This window comes from Amblyomma mixtum, chromosome 5 (genome assembly GCF_055824585.1).
Source record: "Amblyomma mixtum isolate Tamu chromosome 5, ASM5582458v1, whole genome shotgun sequence".
Taxonomy (NCBI): Eukaryota; Metazoa; Arthropoda; class Arachnida; order Ixodida; family Ixodidae; genus Amblyomma; species Amblyomma mixtum.
This window is the reverse complement of record NC_143016.1, coordinates 40,465,275-40,485,020: the sequence shown is the minus strand read 5'-3', so window position 1 is coordinate 40,485,020 and position 19,746 is coordinate 40,465,275. Positions and strand designations below refer to the sequence as shown.

Sequence of the window (19,746 nt, the reverse complement as noted above, 5' to 3'; positions counted from 1 at the left end):
TGCGTGGCGCTCTCCGCTTTCTACAGTAAAATACAGCAACAGGAGGTACGTGCATTTTTATGAGCGCCGAAGATGACGCGACAATCTGTGTTTCGTGTGCGGAAGCAAAACAAAAAGTTGACTGAGGTCAGATATGGTGATAATTCATAATTTATAACGATATGACCGATTGCGCGTTGCTAAGGCCGATATACTGCCGAACGAATCCTCGAGGCTAGCGCTGCCGAGTGCAGTAGTTACAGAATTTTGTGTGTTGACACAATAGCGCTAATATCGCTGTGTACATGGGTCCGAAACCAGTTGGCAGCTTAAAGAAACTGACCTTTCAGTGTCACTCCTTTCAATGCCCATATTACAAATTATTAATATTACAATCTTCACCAGGCCTTTCGTTTTCAGCTTTCTTTGGAGTTCTTATACCGCAGTGAGCAAGGAACGAAACCACAATACGCATCATGCTGCTGAAAATTCCCTTTAAAGTGGTCTAGCTCGCAGCGCCAACTTCACAGTGATGCGTTGTTTTCTATTCTAAACTGGCGCACAATATCGAGAGATGACAGGCCGCCACAAAATGAAATATCAGTCGAAAGCGCGCAGCGGCTGTTGGCGCAGCGGACTCATCTTCTCTTGGCTCTGTTTTTGTCATTACGACTAGACGTTGAGCAGAGTTCTCTTGATAACGGTACGCGTGCCTATTTGACTAAGAACATTGCCTGCTGAATCCTAAAACTGCATTCAGCAGACGCGTGCTGTCTTTTTCCGTGCGCTGTTTTGTTGTGTGCTGTTCTTTGTGTCCCTGCGGCTAACACAGTGCGCAAGACGACACAGTAACTCGAAAACAGACCAGATTAACCAGGTTTAATTTGAATGTCCTGCTGCCAGCGCGGTGAAGCAGGGAGTTTCCTGAGCGCTGCTTTTTGCCCATGGGACTCCGAGGAGAAGCATGCGATTAGTAAATACAAAGCATTGCAATGTGCGTTGAAGTTGGCGTGACAAACAGATTCCAACAAATAGAAGTCTCAGCTGCTTTCTCCAGCAAGTGTATTAAAAGAAAAGGAAGCATGCGTAATTCGAAGTAACAACTAAAACAAAATATACGAGTAAAAATGAGGTTCCTCAAGTGCACCGGAGTAAACGCTGGATGAAGACAGGAGTCACATTTTTTGTTTCTTGGACACCTTGGACACCGGGTCGCTCTTGGGGCGCTTGACCTTTTTCGTGGCAGTGGCCGCCAGAGGCTTGGTCGATTCTAAGCTGGGCGGTCGCGAGCGGTCAGACGTGCGTGATGCCTTTTCATCCGCAACCGCCGGTGCTGGTTGTGGAGCGCCATTAGCATTGGGTACGGCCTCCTCGGTCAGGGGCTGCTCAAGGACCGTCTCATCGGCCCACTGCGGCGTGGCCTCGGGGGCTGACGCTGCGACTGGAAATGATGCTGGCGCACGGTCTTGGACTGGGGCTGGGACTAGGGCTGGTTCTGGGGCTGAGTCCGTGTTTGGAGCAGGGGTTCTGCTAGAAGCAGGGGCCGGGGATGGGGTTGCCGTGACGGAGGCGGCCGGTAGCGCATCGGTATCGCCGCCTTGTCTGCCGGCAAAGCAACGCCACACGTCGAATCGTGGCGGTATCAGGCCGGCCCGGAAGGAGGCGTCGGCGACCACGGAGGTGAGCAGCAGGACGCAGAGGCTAAGCAGCATGCACAGTGTGCGGAACGGGAACTGCTGGCCCCGCTCGCGGTTGTACAGGGGCAACTGCAACAGCACTGGCAAGCCGAGCATAGGCTCTCCGCACAGCACCCGCGTGAGCAGGCCCAAGAAGAAGCCTGTCGACGGGACGCATGTCTCAGTTTAGCGCTGCATGTGCTCAGCTTCTGAACTCACGACCGTCATCACTTTCTTTTACTTCAAAGAGAGAATAGTGAGCATACGTGGACTACTCTGGGTATGACATCGTCGCAGACGACATAGGGTTGATTGAATTGTGGGCAGTCATTGATGTGATAGAGCTGAGAATTGACTCATAATGCTGATGTCGTTCCTTAATATTAAGACTGCTCAATGTTTGTCACAAGACAGAATGAGTGGTCGTCAGTGGGTTGAGAGAAGTTTTCGGATTATTACACCTGTCTCAAACAAAACTCATGAGTGTAAATTGAATCATGCGTTGATTCTTTTCACGGCTCATTGGAAAGTTGCGTTTGTTAAGGAACGGGTAACTGATATAAAACCTTTACCTTGTAAAACGACTTCATGCTTTCGCCGACAAGCGCTTTCTGTCAGATACCTGGTTCTATTCATTTGTGCGGAGACCAGCCGTGATGGCTAAGCAGTTCTGGTGTTCGGTTGCTGATCCCAAGATCACCAGTTCGATACTGGCCATGGTGGCTGTTTTGATGGAGGAGAAATTCAAAAGACGACCGTGTGCAGTGCGATGTCAGCACAAGTTAAAAAAACCCTTGTGGTCTAAATACGGAGCACTCCACTAAGACGTCCCTTATAGCCTGTGTGTCGCTTCTGGACGTTAAAACCCACAGCAGAACTTGATTTTATTGTGATGGAAAGTTGGACAATGCGTATAGCACACGTGCGACGCACTGAGTTAATATTTCGGCACGCCGATATTGAAAAATACAAAAAGAGTGACTGTGCGTGCCTTGGGCCCTCTGGCGCGCCAAATGCAATGTCACTGCGCCAGATGTACGGTTGGGCCGAACTTGGTGAGCCTGTAAATTTGAGCCCGGTGTTGCCTGAGCTTACCAAGCACGGCGCCGTAGGCGTTGCTCAGATTCCGGAGGAAGAAGTAGGCGACAAACTGCGGGAACAGCAGAACGTAGACGATATCCGAGGACAGCGTCCAGAGGTCGAACACAGATCTCACGTGCAGTGCCATGGCCGTGGCCACGGCGCCTGTCAGGCAGACCATGGAGCGGAGTACTACGCACACTTCGATGTCCGAAGCCTGGGTGTGGCAAACAGAAAGCTGCTGTATTACATGTTAAGTGCCCGCTCAGGCGCACTCGCGGACCGATGACCTATGGACGTTCCAAAACAAGGAATGAAAAGAACTCGGGCGTACCAATGCCATGGAGCACTCCAGCCATCACTTGAGCATCGAACAATAGCGGATAAAGCTTAGTTGCGGGAATTTGGATCTGAAGGTCGGTAACGCGTTTTTTGTCTATTTTAGCTGATGAGGAAGCGCACTGGTGCGGTCTTGCGGCTGCTACTCTTCTAGAACAGAACCTTTGATGCCTGCTGCGTAGAGCACCATTCTATAAGGACCACCCTGAGAGCTCACTAGCGATGTCTTCTTCGGTGAAGGTATGCCACGCACCGTGGGCTTGATGATGACGTGGTATATGTTCCGGGTGATAAGCGTTGAGGCACTGAGCATCGACGAGTCGACGGAAGACATGACGGCACCCGTGATCGCCAGCTGTCCCAGCAGGGACACGAATCCCGGGTTCATGTAGCGCATTGCGTAAGGAAGCATCTGCTTGCGGTGCTCCTCCAGTAGGTTGAAAGGTCCCCGGTAACCTGCCGCCGTGAAGTCTGCGCGAAGTGATGCATTTAAAGTTCGCATGAGAAAACCACGGCCAGCAATATCTACTGAAAATACGTCTAGAGCTTAATACGTAAATGCAGAGAACATCGCGAGAGTAGAAAACTCTGAAAATTGCTGAAATTTAAGGCGCCAGTGTTTTTCATCCTGACAATGTTTCCTGGTTTGTGTACTGTTTTTGCTCTGCACTACGAACAGCAGCCGTTTCAATACACAGCTGATGCCTTTTTTGTATGGTCCGGCTGCAATGACGTTAGAATACTGTGTTAATGGAAGAACTCTGACAAAATCCATCGGCCTGGCTTTCTGTTCACAGGTGAGTGCTGCTATGTGTGAAATGAAATAAATAAATGGGAACTCATTTTTCCAAGGCATGTTGTGCTGCTTGTGTGCAGCACACATAAGCAGCAGGTGTTGGTGGCCTTGATTATTTGTAAAGCATTCATGTTAGAAACCCTTTATCCCAAAAAGAGTGCGGCGTCGGCAGCGTGTGAAACCTCTGGGAGAGGAGGAAAAGTGGAAAAGGGAAGGGTAGAGAGAGGGAGAATGCAGGAGGAAAGTGGGAGAGGCGAGTCGATGGTGGCGAGAGGGAAATCGCGGTCGACAACCAGAGTCGAGGGTTGGGTAGAGTGGCGAGGGTGTTGGGCGTGGCACATTGTGATTGCTGGATTGGATCAGGCGAGTAGAGAGGAGGTACGGGCTGTCACACGATGACTGACGGACTGGACCACGTCACCCGCCACCATCAGGGGAAACTCCAAGGCTAACGCCTAATGTGCCACATGAATCGCATGGAACTTCTGTGACTTTTTTCTTAATAATGCTAGTTTGATACTTGGCATGTAGTACAAACGTAGAATATCAGGTACAACAAAATGTAGAGAGATATTGCCTTCATTATGAATTTTGTGCAATGTCTTGTCGAAGGAATAAAAGTATACGAATGCAAAAGTAGCCTGTGAGGGTTCTACATCTCGTTTTAACGCAAGATATCGTTTTCGACGCGTTGCGTGTTTCAGTAAGCGCCATTGCACACCTGCACTGATATCTGACAGCATGACATACTATATGTTGAATAAGAATAGAAAACGCATACTGGCGCTCTTCCCGGCTGCGCCAATGACGACTGATGGAACAGCCAGGAAGCAGCAGCCCAAGGCCGAGAGGTACGACAGCATCTTGGAGTGGAAGACGGAGCCGGAGCTGAGCACCCGTTGGAAGTACACCTGCGGCGGCGTGTCGAGAGGCGAGCAGTGAGTCGCCGCTGTCACATTCCTGCACTACTGGCAAATCTTTAAAAGCGCCTTTCAAGATTTTCCTAATGAATCAAACCAACCGTACGCAGCCAAAATATTCATGAGCTTTAACGCGTGTTAAAAGTGCATGGTCTGTAAGCGGACGCAAAAAAAACGAAGACTTTTAGAACGGTTACCATAGTGTAACGGGAGATTCAGCGACAGCTGCTCAGGTGTTTTCATTTCGCGATTTATTGAAGCAAAGAAGTTGAGAGCGACGTGCATAGTTATAGAGCACTCTTATTAGTTTTACACACGTAATCGTTATTCGAGCAGCACCGCTTTCAACTCCTTCTCACCAGGCGCGCCGCCAACGCCGCTGAGCCTCTCCTCTGGCGGAATGTTTCTCAGCAGCTGGGGCAGACGGAGTGTGTCACATTCTTCCGCTCTAGTCATACCCTAGCTATACCATACTCTCGCCATAACCACCCTCGGGGTTCCTGCCGTGGAAACAACCCTCCGAATGCGCATTCCGAGCCGACCAGCTTCGTCCGATCGACCGGCCACAGCGGATCGGCCGGCCACAGACTCTTCTGGCAGCATGGAGCAAAAAGGTGGACCGAATCGCACTACGGATCTGCGAGGTTACACGGATGCCCTGGACGGTGCGATCAGGTGCAGGTTCCCTCACCTGCCACGGGATTCCGCCAAGAACGGTCATGAAGAGCTGGTCAAGGGCCTGGCTCACATCTCTGCTGTGGATAGTGCCCACCCAGTCGTTGTAAGGCGCACCGATCGTCCCCACGGCCTCGTTCGTCAGGAAAGACGTCAGGCTCGTCCACTGGGCAGGGGAACCTTCCTGAGTGGTGGCTGAGCGCTGCCACGCGCTCGCAGCGAGGTTGGGCACAATGGCTATAGACATGCGCGCCATAATTTATTTACACTCCTTTTAAGGCGAAAGCCTTTAATGGCTTTAACGGCCATGGCTCTGTCCGTTCGCCCGTTACATCTGAAGTGAAAGCCATTACTAGTCATTAATAGTCACAAGTCATAACTAGTCATTAACCCATTAACCAGTCATCAACGAATTAGTAATGACTAATCAGTCATTGACCAGTCATGACTAGTTAGTCTTGACTAGCCAATACAAGTCGCCCCATAACCGCCTCGTGTATGCCTACGGCCGTCGTCTCGTTGGTGGCTTACTGCGCATGCGCTTAGGCGGCGCCACTGTCGCGCGCACTACTCTCTCGCCGGACGCCTTGCAGCACTCAGATGCGATGGATGCCTCCCAAGAGCTCCCTCGATTCTCCGGCGATTGCGCTGGCAAGATTAAACGCAAGCCTAGAGAGCGCCACCAAAGTTGCATGGAAAGGCTTTTGCCTCGCGCACTTTAGATCGTCTGAATGCCCCCTTAATTTTTTCTTTCTCCTGTTCGTCGTCAAGTCTCTCCGGCACTGCCTTCTCGCTGCCCGTTTATGCAAGATAAAATATTGATACTAATACATACGCCTATGTATGCGGATTTAAAATTTTTTTTAGAACCTGAGTTGAGCTAATGACGAAACATGAGATATAGGTGTCTTCTAGCAATTTGTAAAAGGGTGGAGCCATTGCTTGGTCGTCAAGCCAGGTGCAGCGTTTTAGGGAAAAATTCCAGCATATATTGCGGCGACGGGAGCATCACAACATGTCTTTTTTAAAAATCATATTGTTTTATTGCACTAGCACTGTAGCTCCCAATATCAAATTTCGCCCATGTTTATACGTGCGAAGCCTCTCTCCGTGACCTTGAGGTTGCTCGGGAAGAGACAACCTGGGCCTCACAATCCCTACCGGTGGCAGCATCTTCCACTGCAGGGCAGTGGCGCATCGCTCAACCGCTGCACCGCTGCTACGCCAAGAATGGTATGGAACTCCCAGTGATCTATCAGTCAGTCAGTTTTTTATTTGCTGGAAAATCGCAAATTCTGAGGGTGGCAGAGTCTAAAGGCATGATTGCCTGACAGGGTTTCTGGCCTCTTAACAAAGGGTTACGAGGCAAACAGCAGTACACCAGAGAGCTGCTACAACAAATGACATCAATAAATGTGAACATAGAAGCCGCGTTACAAATACACACATACATTCCATACAGCACGGCTCTACTTACCCAACCACTATGGACTGGTGCGGCTGGGTTGTTTTTTTTCTTCGGTTATTTGAATCACACTAAACATTCGCTCATGTCACACAAACACGTAAAATTAACAATGGCATAATAAAAAGGAAACCTATATTTATCACTGTTACTTGACAGTGTCAACAGAAAACAAAATTGCCCGCAGGTAACGTTTGAACGTTTTTCTAGGTAGACAGAAATCCAAAATAGAAGCATAGCTATTTAACATGCCTGTTACCTGATATTTCAGATCTTGTTTTGCATAATTTGCTGTCTTTTTTATTTCTGCGTTTGGAGTTACGAATATCATATTGCGCCAAGACAGGTGTGTAGATAGTTTGGAGTTTCTTTTTATATATTTGCTGCTCCAGTATCCATAAGTAGACTTCATTTGCTGGTAAAACATCAAATGTGGGAAAAGATGGTTGCGTTGACAACAGTCTAATATGGCTGGTGTGGCTCACGAGAATCCGTAGGACACGTTTCTGTAGCAATTGTATCCTATCATAGTTCCATTTTGTCGTCATTCCCCAGACTAGAATGCCATACATAAGTTTAGAATAGAGCAGGGAGTAATAGAGTGATTGCTTTAGCCAGAGAGGTAAAAGAGGCTATTTCTCTAAGACACCCGACAGACTTCGTGAGTTCGGAGAGCAGGTGATTGACATGAGGGGTCCAAGACAAGCCTTCACTAAACCATACCCCAAGAAACTTTAGCACACTTACTTGTTCTAACTTTTGTCCTCTGTATTGTAAGTGAATCATTTTTTTCATGCTTACTGATTGGCTTAAATACCATGTACTTCGTTTTTACTGCATTCAACGGAAGTTTCTTTTGCTGCAACCATATGGATAGTTCATATTTAAAAAACAGAAGCTGAAATTGACTGATTGTTCAAGGTCATGCACTGTTTACATGTAAAGAATAAACTACTGTCGTCTGCAAACATGGTTATCGTGGGTGTTCTTTTTAGTTCCATAATATCTTTCACAAATAACACACGTAACAGGTCTAATGTCGATCCTTGCGGGACACCTAGTGTAATGTCAAGTTGCTTTGAAGAAGTAGTCTATTTGAACAAACTGACGCCGAAACGACAAATAGCTCTTGATAAGGTCTAATGTTATGCCTCGAATTCAATAGAAATTTAATTTTATAGCTAAGATTTACCAGAATCAAAAGTTTTGCACAGATCGAGAACTACTCTTATGATGAAGAGCTGATCTTCAAAATTTCTGACTATTTGCTGCTCTGTGGTAAGAAGAGCGTCCCGATTTGTATTATTTGAATTTTTGAATTTGAATGTATAATAGAGAATGACCAATTCCGCCTATATGGGCATTGATTTATCAACCCTTTCACGTCATACCCTTAAGGCGGAGCTTTAGTCTGATTTCACCTATCTTTAATATCCGCTTGACCTTGAAATTCGAGTCTCGAACCGAAGTGCCAGCGCGCCTAATTCGCATTCGGCCTAACCACGCTAAATCGTCCGCCGTTTCTTTCCTCTCACAGTGTGCATTGGTAACAAAGATAACGCCTTCAAAAAACCAGGAACGGACGTTGGGAAAGGCGAGAACCTCTCGGCCGCCAGGCGGCAGCACCATTGTTTTGATTCCGAACAGAATGTAGATTTAAGTTTATATCTATACTGCACGAGCTGTAGCTATGCATATGTTGTAATGTTAAGGGCTTATCACTGTAGTGAAAGACAAGGCTGGAAAGAGGTCACGAAGTGCAGCCCCACGGGCCTGCGCAACCATTCCCCCAGATTTTTTGTGTTCCCACTGTATTCGAAAACGTCATGCAAACGTCACTTAACATTAATGGGACAGCAAAGCTGAAAATTATGCACCAGCCTCGTTAGCAGTATGGTTTTTCTGTTTAGTCGTTCTCCCCGATTGTTTGCGGATATTTCTGGACTGACACACATGCTCAAAGGTCAAAACTTGTAAACAACAATTTGTTCTTCCCCCATAACAGCGTCGGTATTCTGCAACGATTCATTTCCCAATTCATTCTTTTGCCTCGGAATGGTAAATGGTATATTTACCGCTTGTGTCATCAGAGCTGATAGCTCGAAAGAAATGTGTTGTCATCGTCAAAGTCTACAGGGGTGGTGAACAATTGCAGGAGCGCCCCATAAACAGGTGAATGCGAGAAAAAGCTGCATACATTATGGCCTCTGTTTTTTTCTTAAATTTTCCTTAAGTGGCACGCAGACGTGTGCAGGCAACCTGATGATGATTATTTATGTGGCGAAAACACAGCCTTTCTCTCACCAAGCCGATGACGACGCCGACCATTTGAAACAAATCCGTGTAGATCACGGAGTACAGGCCGCCCAGAGATGTGTAAAACAGGATGACGAAAGAGGACATCATGATGAAAAAGGAGGAGCTGATGTTCATTGTGACTGCCACTGTGTCACCTGCAACACAACATACTGCGGTGTCAATGCGCATTTTAGCACATTTGTATTGACTGAGAATGAGGTGACGAAGTTACCCTTTCCTTTGTGTTACCCAAAGTATATACACGAAACTTCAGGGCAGAAACAAAAGGCGGTATCAATTAACGACAGGCTACTGCACCACAGGCCTCCGTGCACTGAGCATCACAGATGCAGTGAACGATGGGTCCATTTGTGAACCAAAGAAAATTACACCATGGATTACTACTAATACAGCTCACTGATCAAATTCATCACCTTGCTTAAATTAACGACAACAGAGTCCAAAATAAGAATGACGTGTCCAAATCGGCTAAAAGGAATCACACACATTTTTTTTCGAATCGTAGAACACGAACACTACTCTAAACAAACGAACATTTCAGGAAAAGAAGAATAAAGAAGGTTTACAAAGAAAAAGAAAACGGCCTGACACACTTCAATATCAGGACAAATCTCTCTGTATGTCTCGTGTTTCACTTTAACATCCACCGTTTGCGAACTCTGCGATTGTGTGGCTTTGTTTCTTTCGTTTAGTATAGAACGTTCAGTTGGGCGAGTTGGTATAAGTTCATATTGGAGAAAACAACACACAAAGGACAAAAGACCAGAGTAAAGAGAGACACAGGACGAGCGCTGTCTTGTCTCTTTCTTTCTTCTGGTCTTCTGTCTTTTGTGAGCTGATTTTTCCAATATGAATTTATTTTGTTAGTTCAATCACCCTTACGCTCCCACTGCCACTTTTTTTACCCTGCCCACGATCCACCTGCCTAGAGTTGAACAGGAGAAAATATAATAAAGTAAGCATAAAAGTTATATCGGTAGTGTTTCTTGTAGGTGACATGTGGCTACTCTTCGCAATGCTGTCGAGAACTACCTGTGCCACACGGAATACTTTTTTGCTGAGCAAGATATTTCTACTCTCAAGGCTCACATACGTGAACTTCAAATGCTTTAGGTTGCTATTTCTACAGTAACAATTGCATCAGACAGGTTTATAATGCTTAGGAGCGTCACAGGCGTCAATAACTAAACATTTTATGACGCCATAATCCCACAGCATAGCATTATATCATATGGTTCCCCCATCATGTTGTAGAAGTTATGCATAAAATGAATATTTAATTGGCTTTAATACAAAACTTAAATGTTTAGAGTCTTAAACCTTGGTTTTTAACGACCTGATAGTTCGGGAAAACTCGAAGTCGTCGATCTTTCATGCGTATTTTTTTTTGCCGCGGGCGAAATGGCAACAAGAGGAATAACCTCGTGCCGTCATTGAGCAGCATGCAGGGGGAGGGGGGGGGGGGGGGAAGAGGAGGGAAATAAGTGTGGGAACATTCTTCGCTGATAAGAGCACATTTAGAAAAGTCTGGTCTCTCAGGATTTCTCTATCTCAGAAATGCTAGGAAACCTCTAACATGCGTTGCTCACAAATCTGCTTTGGGTCATACCTTGCGGATGCTTTGCGCGTTCAGTGCTTTTATGAAAGCGGGACTTATTCTGTCCATTACACACCGTAAAATAATTGTATTTAATCCGTGGGCACATTAACTATAATTACGGTCGGATGCTGAGCTCAAATTATCAGTTTAGGTATAGTGGTATTGTCATTGAGAATGGAGGTGAAATGTAAAGAAGTTCGTATTCCGATAATGTGCTGCACTTCGAACATCCCAGCGGTTCCAAATTCAATCGGAGCTTTCCTTCTCGGCAAGCCTCATAGCCACAGTGTTCGCACATAAAAACTAATTAATAATTAGTTACTCAGCGCGCTGAACGCACGTGGTTACTGCAAACTTTAGCACAGCTTGCTTAACTAGCGATTGAAGAAGTTGGACTTTAGTGCAAATTTTGACCCACAAAAATAATCCCAGAAAACCTGGACAAATGCATTTAGCTCGGGCTGCTGCCACTAGGTGCCGCATGACGCTTCATGTTGAAAAATACCACAGGAATTTTGGTACAGCTTTGTTCAAATGTAGATCGCCCTTGAGCGCGCAGGACGGCTCACGTCAGCCAAGATTAATTCGGCGCTACTGCACACAGTGCAGCCAAAATAAACATATCAGTTCGATACCCATTACTATCGCGGCTGCTCATATCCTCTCCGCAGCTCCGACAGGATTTGGTGCCGAACGCGTGCCTTTAGGCCCGCTTCCCTTCGACCCGTGTCTTAAATTTCCTCTCGTCTTGAAGAGATCGCGAACGCAGAACGAGCCACACAGCAGGGCCAAGAAACAAATCCCTCGGGCTCGAAACTCCTGAGAAGGGTGCACCTAGCACATGTGAGCGCAGGAACCATTTTATAACTCTGGTTTTCCAGCGGGTAGGAAGCGTAGGCCAGCACAATGAGCATGTTAACGCAGTACCTCACAACGCTCTGTAGTTCTCATAATCACGAGTAAAAAATTGACAGATGATTACGATAGTCGGTAATGAAAAATCTGGGCGCAACTCCGCACAGGCCACCTGCCACCACTGGCAGGTTGCATGTTATGCTGCTAGCCACCCTCCGGGATTTTCTCGTGGCAGCCACCTTCCGGTTGTTCATTCTTCCGCTCTGGCCGTGGCAAATGACGCTTCGCTCTGCCACTGCCTGCAACCTGTCACCTGTCAGGTGACAACCACCACCTTCCAAGTGGCGTTTCGCTCTCTGCTTGGGCAACCGGTTACGCCGACAACGCCGACTACGACTGGGAGCGCAGGAATGGCCGACTAAGAGCTGCGCTCTAAAAGATAAGTAATTGAATTACGCGGTGTTCGTTACTTTCAGGAGACAGATGGCGCTAGCTGTTCAAAAAAGCTGGGCTTGCTTTCTCGCGTTGCTTACCGAGCGCGGCCAAAATGGCTGCCGTCCAGAAGAGCTCTCCGCAGATGGCGGGCACACAGAGCACGATGGCGATCCAGGGACCATAGTGCTGCTGGAACGGGTCTAGCATCGTCAGCGCCTTCGTCACGCGCATCTTGCCCGCGAAGAACCAGCCGCCTGCGTTGAGACGCACGAGAAGAGGGTGTAAGATGTCCTGAGCCTAATGGCGAGTTGGCGTGATCCATCGGCTATGTTAGAAGTTATTGGTTTGGGTCATGTGCAGGCACAATACGTCGAACTTGCTCACCACGAGGCCGCAGAAAAAACTAAGGAAGCTTCGCCTACGCTGACTATAGGTGCACTGCAGTGGTGTATAAGGTTGTGGGCCTGGCGGACTGCTACGGACGCATACAATTTGACGGTGAAAAACTTATAATTAGTCACTGAGCGACGCCTCAAAGCCAGGTAAGTTGATGTTAATACTGAACTTTATACCAGTCATGCCTCATTATCCACGTGTTCATTAAGGGGTAGATATATAGCATCAGTAACTGAAACCATTTAGGCCTCCAATCTCACGTAACGGTGACGCATGTTCCGAGTATATGGGTACAGTCCAGACAACAGACCAACAGGGAAAAGATAAATTTCAAAACAATGGCCGGAAATGACTTAACGTTGCTAAGACGCCACTACTATTTGTATTTGTTTGTGCTGCTGGGGGATTCTTACAAAATAATCATGACTGCAAAAAAAAAGAATAATAAACAACATATTCTATACTGAAGTATAAAGAAACGAGAACCACTGTAGGTAACTACTATCGCACTACACAGCGGAAGGAAGTTTCATGCACTGAACTGGAAAGAAAATAAAAATATCTCTTATAATTCCACTCGAAGCTGGCAAGCCTCTTTTATTCAACACACGCAAGACACTTGAAGGACATGCACGCCAGAAGCGTACCAACCAGCGAGTGAAAAACGGATAGAATGAGAGTTGACAGTCCACAGTGCGCACTAACGAACCACTATGAGCGCTTGCATATGAGCAAGTGCCGGGCATCATGATAAAACACTTCGACTGCAAAGTTTTCCAGGCAATGCAGCAGCGACGCAGAATTAAAATTCTGAATCAGATACTTGCAAATGTGTGGGTACTAGACCTACAATTCCGGGATATAGATTCCTAGTTAGTTTTGGTGCCTAAATCACACGGCTCATAAATAAAGGAAAAAGAACTACTCGAAAGAAACAGCTCACAGTCGGGCAATTGTGGCGTTTCTGTAAAGACACCGCTGCGCTGCATGTCAGCAGTGCTTGGGACACGCCAAACGCTGCCTAAGCAGCCTCAGTGCTGCTGCACTCACCGATGATAAGGCTGAGCGCGTAGCCGAGCGGAGCCTGGCACCAGAGGATCCCGTAATTGAATACGGCTTCGGCAGTTCCATTGAGGTAGCCGCCTCCGACCCATGTCGCTGCGTTACAGAAGGAAATAAAAGAGGACAATCTGCATTGCGTCAGCCTATAGCTTCGCTGGCACCACTTCAGTAATGCAGGTCAGCGGCCTCGAATAGTGGAATTCTTCACCACGGACGCATGAGCTGTGGTTAAAATTTACGAAATGTTTTAGTGCTGTACATATACCGACCGTGATCCTTTATTTCTTTTGTGGTCGGCATGAAGACTTTTTCAAGATTTTATTCATGTTACGTCCTATTTAGTGTGCTGAACAAAGCTGAATTAGACTCTACTGATTTGTAAAGCTCTCCAGTCGTACTGGGTCGCTATTTGTTTTGATGTTTTGATGTTTTTTTTTTCCGGAGAGAGACATATAAACCTTAGAACTACGCGCAGCTTTAAACCCAACCCTGCGCACGGCATGCCGAAAGCGATTAGTATTGGGGTGGCAACTGGCACCAGCCCAGGAAAGAAATGACAGCCAAGTCGCATTTTGGCGTCCGAGCCGAAATTCATCCAGATATGTACTCTGCAGAATGCAGAAGCTTCGGAGAGTATGCTAACCTCAACCACATCGTGTGGGCCTGCAGTAAAAACCCTTTAAGCGGAATAACCACAGAGGAGCAGTGGGAGACCGCGCTGCGCAGCTCGGACCTGCGGCAACAAAAGTTGCTCACAGAGAGAGCTGACCAGGTCGCCGAGATCCAAGAGATCAAGGCCACCAAGCGACAGTAGCCCACCTGCGCCAGAAGAGAGCCTTCCTCTTCAAAGACCGAAATAAAGTTATATTCTCTCTCTCTCTCCCTGAGCGCGCTGCACAACTCTTGCGGTTTCTTCACGTCGCAGAGAGCCTCACAACAAGAAGTATAATAATATTTGCTGCCCCCAGTAATGCGGCACATTGCCTTAGATATCGGAGGCATTGTACTGCCCACTCTCCCCAGATATGCATCACAACAGCAGTTGAAATACAGGAGGCACACTACTTTCAGCTGCGTCCACGAAGGTGGCACAACAGTAGACGCATTGCGCACTGGAAGCAATACAGTGTCCGCCGTCCTTCGGAATGCGATACAGTAGCGGATGAGGCGCTGCTGGCGTTATGCTGTCGGCTGCCCTCAGGAATGTGATACACAGTGGCTGAGGCACTCCACACATAACCCTATCCGCTGCCCCAAGGAATGCAATACAAGAGTAGTTCAGGCGCGACAGCATTGGCGACGACAGACGGGCCCCTCACCTGTCATGGAGATGAAGCCCAGCGTGAGCGACACTTGGCGGTTGGCGAGGAACAGGCGCAGCAGGTACTCGTTGTCTTCCGCCTCTTTCTGGTCCGCGGTCGTGTGGTCCACGTGCTTGTGATGCCTGCACAGGAGGCAGAGAAAGTGCTGAGGCATGTTTTGAGAGGTGCAAGATAATTAAGGCAGAAGGACGAGGGTGCGAATGGCTGATAGATAAAGTTCGCAGAGAACGTTGGGCCAGCCCTAAGCGGCACCATCATGGTATTGACAAAAATGCTTGCATAAACGGGTATGCAAAAAATTAACGACCTACTGCTTCAACATGAGTTGAAATGTATTCAGCGAGAATATTCTAGTAATTATAAGCACCCTGACCTTAATAACGCTGAAGGAATACAGTCTGCAAGCTTCAGTTATATGGTTATAGCGAACATCATGGTACCAGATCGAATCACGTAATTTGAAAAGATAGATGTCGATACGCTCTGCACGTGGGCCTTAGAGTGGCGGTTGGCTATCAAAAGGCTCGTTATCGTAATAACTACCGTCGGGGCTATAGCGACGGTTCTGAGGGTGTTGAAAATGGAAGAGTGGCTTCCACTTCCTCTCTGAAATAACTGCGTGGTGAATAAGGAGCAGAGCCAGCCATACTTCAGGCGATGGGTGATGTAAGAATTGACTGCACATTGTTGCTACACCGCAGGCCAAAGTAACTTGCACGGCGTGCCAACGCGTCCCAAGCGCGCTGCTTAAAGGCTGGTAGTGAACTTCGTACCACTGCACTGGGCCTCGTATCCTCGCGCTGGTAGCGAGCCTCGCAGCCTCGTAAGCGCTACGGAAATGGGCGTCGTCGGCGCTGTCGGGGCGCACCTTGCGTCCGGCCCAGACACCAACGGTGACGACTCCGATGTAATAAAAGATGATGGCGAGAGCATCGAAGATATTCAGTGCCATGGCTCCCGTTTGAAGGATTTTTTTCTTCTTCTCTCAAAAGGTGGTGCGTCGCGGGCTCGAGCAGCTCGAAACATGAAGGGAACACGTCGAGTATGCGTAAAGAATAAAATATTGTGGTAAGAAATAAAGTTGTCTTTTATCACAGCCCGTTTGATACATAACTTTTTTTTTTCCAGATCTCCAAATCTGTCTCCATTCGGCTGTTGCATGTCTAAACATCTATGACTATTTGTTAGGTACGAGCTTGCTGGCATGGCAGTGACGCTTAAAGGTCTCGCGCCACAATCAACACAGAAGATGAAACAGAGTGGTTACGGAGTTTTGCCATATTGTCTCAGAAGGGAAATTACTGAGGCATAGTTCGTAAACGCACACGGCAAGTGCATGTCTAGCGTTCCTTCCAGCGGACTTGCACGCTGGGTAGTTCAGCTCATAGAACTTAATTTTGCAGGCCGCAACTGATAGTTGGCGAAGAGAGAAGTAAAAGAACTACTTTGTCTCTCACATGCAAAAACCAATATGTATTCATGCTCAAAATTAATGTGATAGAAATTCCAAGTTAGGCTCATGTGTGCGTGTCTTGTGGTTCCTATGCTCTCGACTTCTGCGTTGAAGGTTGAACATTATCTTCAAGGTGTACATTTCAGTCACTCTAGACAGGTAATCGATAGCAGCCATGCAGTCTTTGCTGCAGTTTTGCAGGAATTGATCATGTCCTAAAAGCATGGTTTGATAATGATAACAAGTGATTGGGTGCCATGAAGAGAGCTTCGACTTTGGGGGGCGCGAAGTGTCAGGCCAGTCAAAGCACTGCACAGCCTCTCCGCCGCGGCTGTCTGCCAAGGTCGTCAGTCAAGCGGCGCGTTTGTTGCTCTGTCTTGCGTGACATAGGTTCCCAATGCGAGCAATGCGGAAGGCTCCGCCTTAGGTGCGCCACGGCCGACTTAAACGCTGCTCCATTGAAAGCGACAAGGCGCGTTTTTTGAAGCACGTAATAGCTGGTAAGCGCGTTGTCTGTTGCAAAAGCAATAATAAATCCACATGAGAACACGTTCTTTGGCACGCAGCGGCTCTATAAAAGGGCGTCAGCTGTTGACGAGTGTCAGAGGAGCTCCAGCACTCGCAACTGCCAACATGATCGCTCAGGTAAGACCTCGGTAATATCTGCGCAGGGCGCGGCAAAGAGTGATGTTCGCTTTATGCGAAGATATCGCCTAAAGTGAACGGCACGGCTTCGTCACGCTCCCCGTCCACGGCAGAAGAGACCAATGAGATTTGAAACGTTATAGCATGAACCAGAGGTTGAACTCTCCGAAGAGCTGACTGTGGGTTCGAGTCTGGTCATTCATTATGACATCCTACTTAGAGATCCCCATCAACGAGTAGCTAGAAGCTAAATTCTCGTATGCTGTCTATTTCGCACCTGCATTTATCGACTGTTCGAAAGCCTGAGTTATTCTACGTATCTTAAGGATACGGGCGCGGTGCCTCGTTAAGGCTTTATGATTATAAAACTGGGGGACCTTGTGGTATCAACCACACTGTGATGCTTGTTTGACACTTGTTGCTTTTTTATAGCTTGCAGTACTGCTTGCCATACCATTCTTGGTTTGCGCCGGAGGCTACGGCGGCTACGGGCACCACGGGGGTTCTAGCAAGACCTACAGGAAGCAGAATGTGCGTTGTATTTTTGTATTACATACGCTGACAGTCCATGCAATCACTGTTCATGTTAAACACCGCTTACATCTTCAGAAACATGACATGTATTGCTAATGGTATGCCTTGAAACTTTCGATGAGGGACAGAAAGTTTTAAGGACAGGGAGAACTGGAGGTAACTTTCAGTTGCATTTTCTGTTTTAAAGCATAGATTATTTTTAATATCTTTTTCATCTCTTTAGATTGCCGTCGAAGTGCATGCCATTTTATTCGATTGCATTATTTCTCCTTTCTTTAATTACTAGCTAAATCTTGTTGCTTTCTGAAAGAGTTCGACTGTAAATCAGCCTGTGTTCTAATGCCACTTTGAGCAGGAAATTTTATTGTTAATTAGCTCAGGTTCCCGCACATCCTTGCAGCACTTCCGAGAGATGAGTGCTGCTGATTATGAGTGTGTACATTATCATCCACGGCTAAGAATAGCGCAAGCTGACAAGAGACGAAAGGAACTGGGAGGAACGAAGCGCTAAGAGCTGTTAGTGCCTGTCTTCGCGGGTCGTTTTTACTCTGATCGCTGTTACGTCCCTTGTGTGTAGGACCACGGCCACTACAGCTTCGGGTACGACATCGTCAACGGCTATGGCGCCGTAAACGGACGCCACGAGACCGGCTCCGCATACGGTCCGGTGCACGGCTCCTACTACCTGGGCGACATCGACGGCCGCCACCGGCAGGTGCACTACGTGGCTGACAAGTGGGGCTTCCGCGCGGTCGTCAAGACCAACGAGCCAGGCACCAAGACCAGCCTACCGGCTGCCGCGCCGTACCTGTCAGCCCACGGCAAGGCAGTCCCCGCTTACGGGCACGGTGGATATGGACATGGAGGATATAGTGGACACGGCGGATACGGTGGATATGGCGGGTACGGCGGGCACGGCGGGTACGGCGGATATGGCGGCTATGGCCACGGTGGATTTGGCGGATACGGGGGCTACGGCTTCCGAGGTTAAACCGCCATCGTGAGAAGACGCCAGACACTGATTCAGAGATCGGTGCCATGGACTGCGTAGTTTGTTTTTGCATTATGAAGAATAATTTCGTTTTCGGGGACGTAAAAGGTAGTTACGAGAATAGTTTGCTGAATGTTGGAGATCGAATAACCTTTATGGCATGACGTGCGAGCTAGTGAAAAATCTGGATGGCAGATATGCATGTCGATTATTCTGTTGTCCTTCAGATCGCTTCTCATAGCTTTAGGCTTTTACTTTCTCCCATTTACCAACACGGATCTGTGAGAAACTAAACCAGAATTTTGGCCCTGAAGAGCACGAGATGTCTTCTGCGTGTATTGTGGTGATGCACAGAAAACGACCGACATTCCTTGTCATTGTTCTCCCCTTGTTTGTGCTGCTGATGCATCTGTGCATTTTGTGACTTCAATGCTTATGTCTGTGCTGTGTGTGAGGTGTAAATAAAAGCTTGATAGACTCACCGTGAAAACCGCGTGCTCTCCTTCTCTCTCAGGCTTCCCTTTTAGCTCTATACAGCAAGTAACAATGAAGAATAAGTTTGCACGTTCTACCATGCTTTAGGGCTTACGAGTCAAAATTCCACGCAATGCAGAAACTATAGAGTGGCCTCACTATAAAGCCCCTTTCGGGAAACTTTACTGATTTGAAGGAAAAGAAACAAATGTTATCTTATTTTTCTATGTTCCTTCACATACGATAAGAGATCGCTTTCTTGGACGACCTTGCTCTTGCTTAAGTCGACAGCGCACAGGACGAGGAACGTTCTTTGGCACCATCCCTCCCACTCGTCGTGTATTACTATATTAGTCTTTTGTAGACAAAACACTAGGAGAGCGATGTACCACGTCGTACCGCAACTACTGAATCATGCCGTTGTACCCTAAACGAGATGAGAATCGCATGCAGCTTCCATTCAGCGAAGCATGTAAACCCACACAGAAGTGGGAGAAAAGTTAGCGAAGGATGCAAGAACTAGACATCGTGAACGTAACCAAGTAACTTGTTCGAGGATCAACTGAAGTGACCCTCTTGCAGGAAGCGCCGCAGTGCAATGGATAAACAAGTTCGATATGTCACGTTTCAAGCTCTGTTCGGTAGATCGCGCTGCGGTGCTGCATTTTTAAAAATTGCGCGCAAGAACGTATTTCAAAGTTCCACTGAGCGTGGCGATTTTATCCTGTGT

At 47.5% G+C, this 19,746-nt stretch overlaps 2 protein-coding genes across 2 annotated transcripts; one reads left to right on the top strand and one right to left on the bottom strand.

Annotated features, from left to right (window-relative positions):
* Positions 1–1,154: 1,154 nt before the first annotated feature.
* On the bottom strand, positions 1,155–15,871 carry LOC149341860 (high affinity choline transporter 1-like). Its single transcript, XM_089546706.1, has 10 exons — positions 15,786–15,871; positions 14,917–15,041; positions 13,586–13,693; positions 12,238–12,393; positions 9,235–9,383; positions 5,482–5,631; positions 4,652–4,781; positions 3,328–3,545; positions 2,751–2,952; positions 1,155–1,816 (listed from the first exon to the last, which is right to left on the bottom strand). Exons 1-10 carry the CDS (start codon positions 15,869–15,871, stop codon positions 1,155–1,157), a joined length of 1,986 nt encoding a protein of 661 aa, XP_089402832.1.
* Positions 15,872–16,993: 1,122 nt separating this feature from the next.
* On the top strand, positions 16,994–18,542 carry LOC149341859 (adult-specific rigid cuticular protein 15.7-like). Its single transcript, XM_089542032.1, has 3 exons — positions 16,994–17,017; positions 17,450–17,548; positions 18,129–18,542. Exons 1-3 carry the CDS (start codon positions 17,006–17,008, stop codon positions 18,540–18,542), a joined length of 525 nt encoding a protein of 174 aa, XP_089398158.1. The 5' UTR covers positions 16,994–17,005.
* The last annotated feature ends 1,204 nt before the right edge of the window (positions 18,543–19,746 follow it).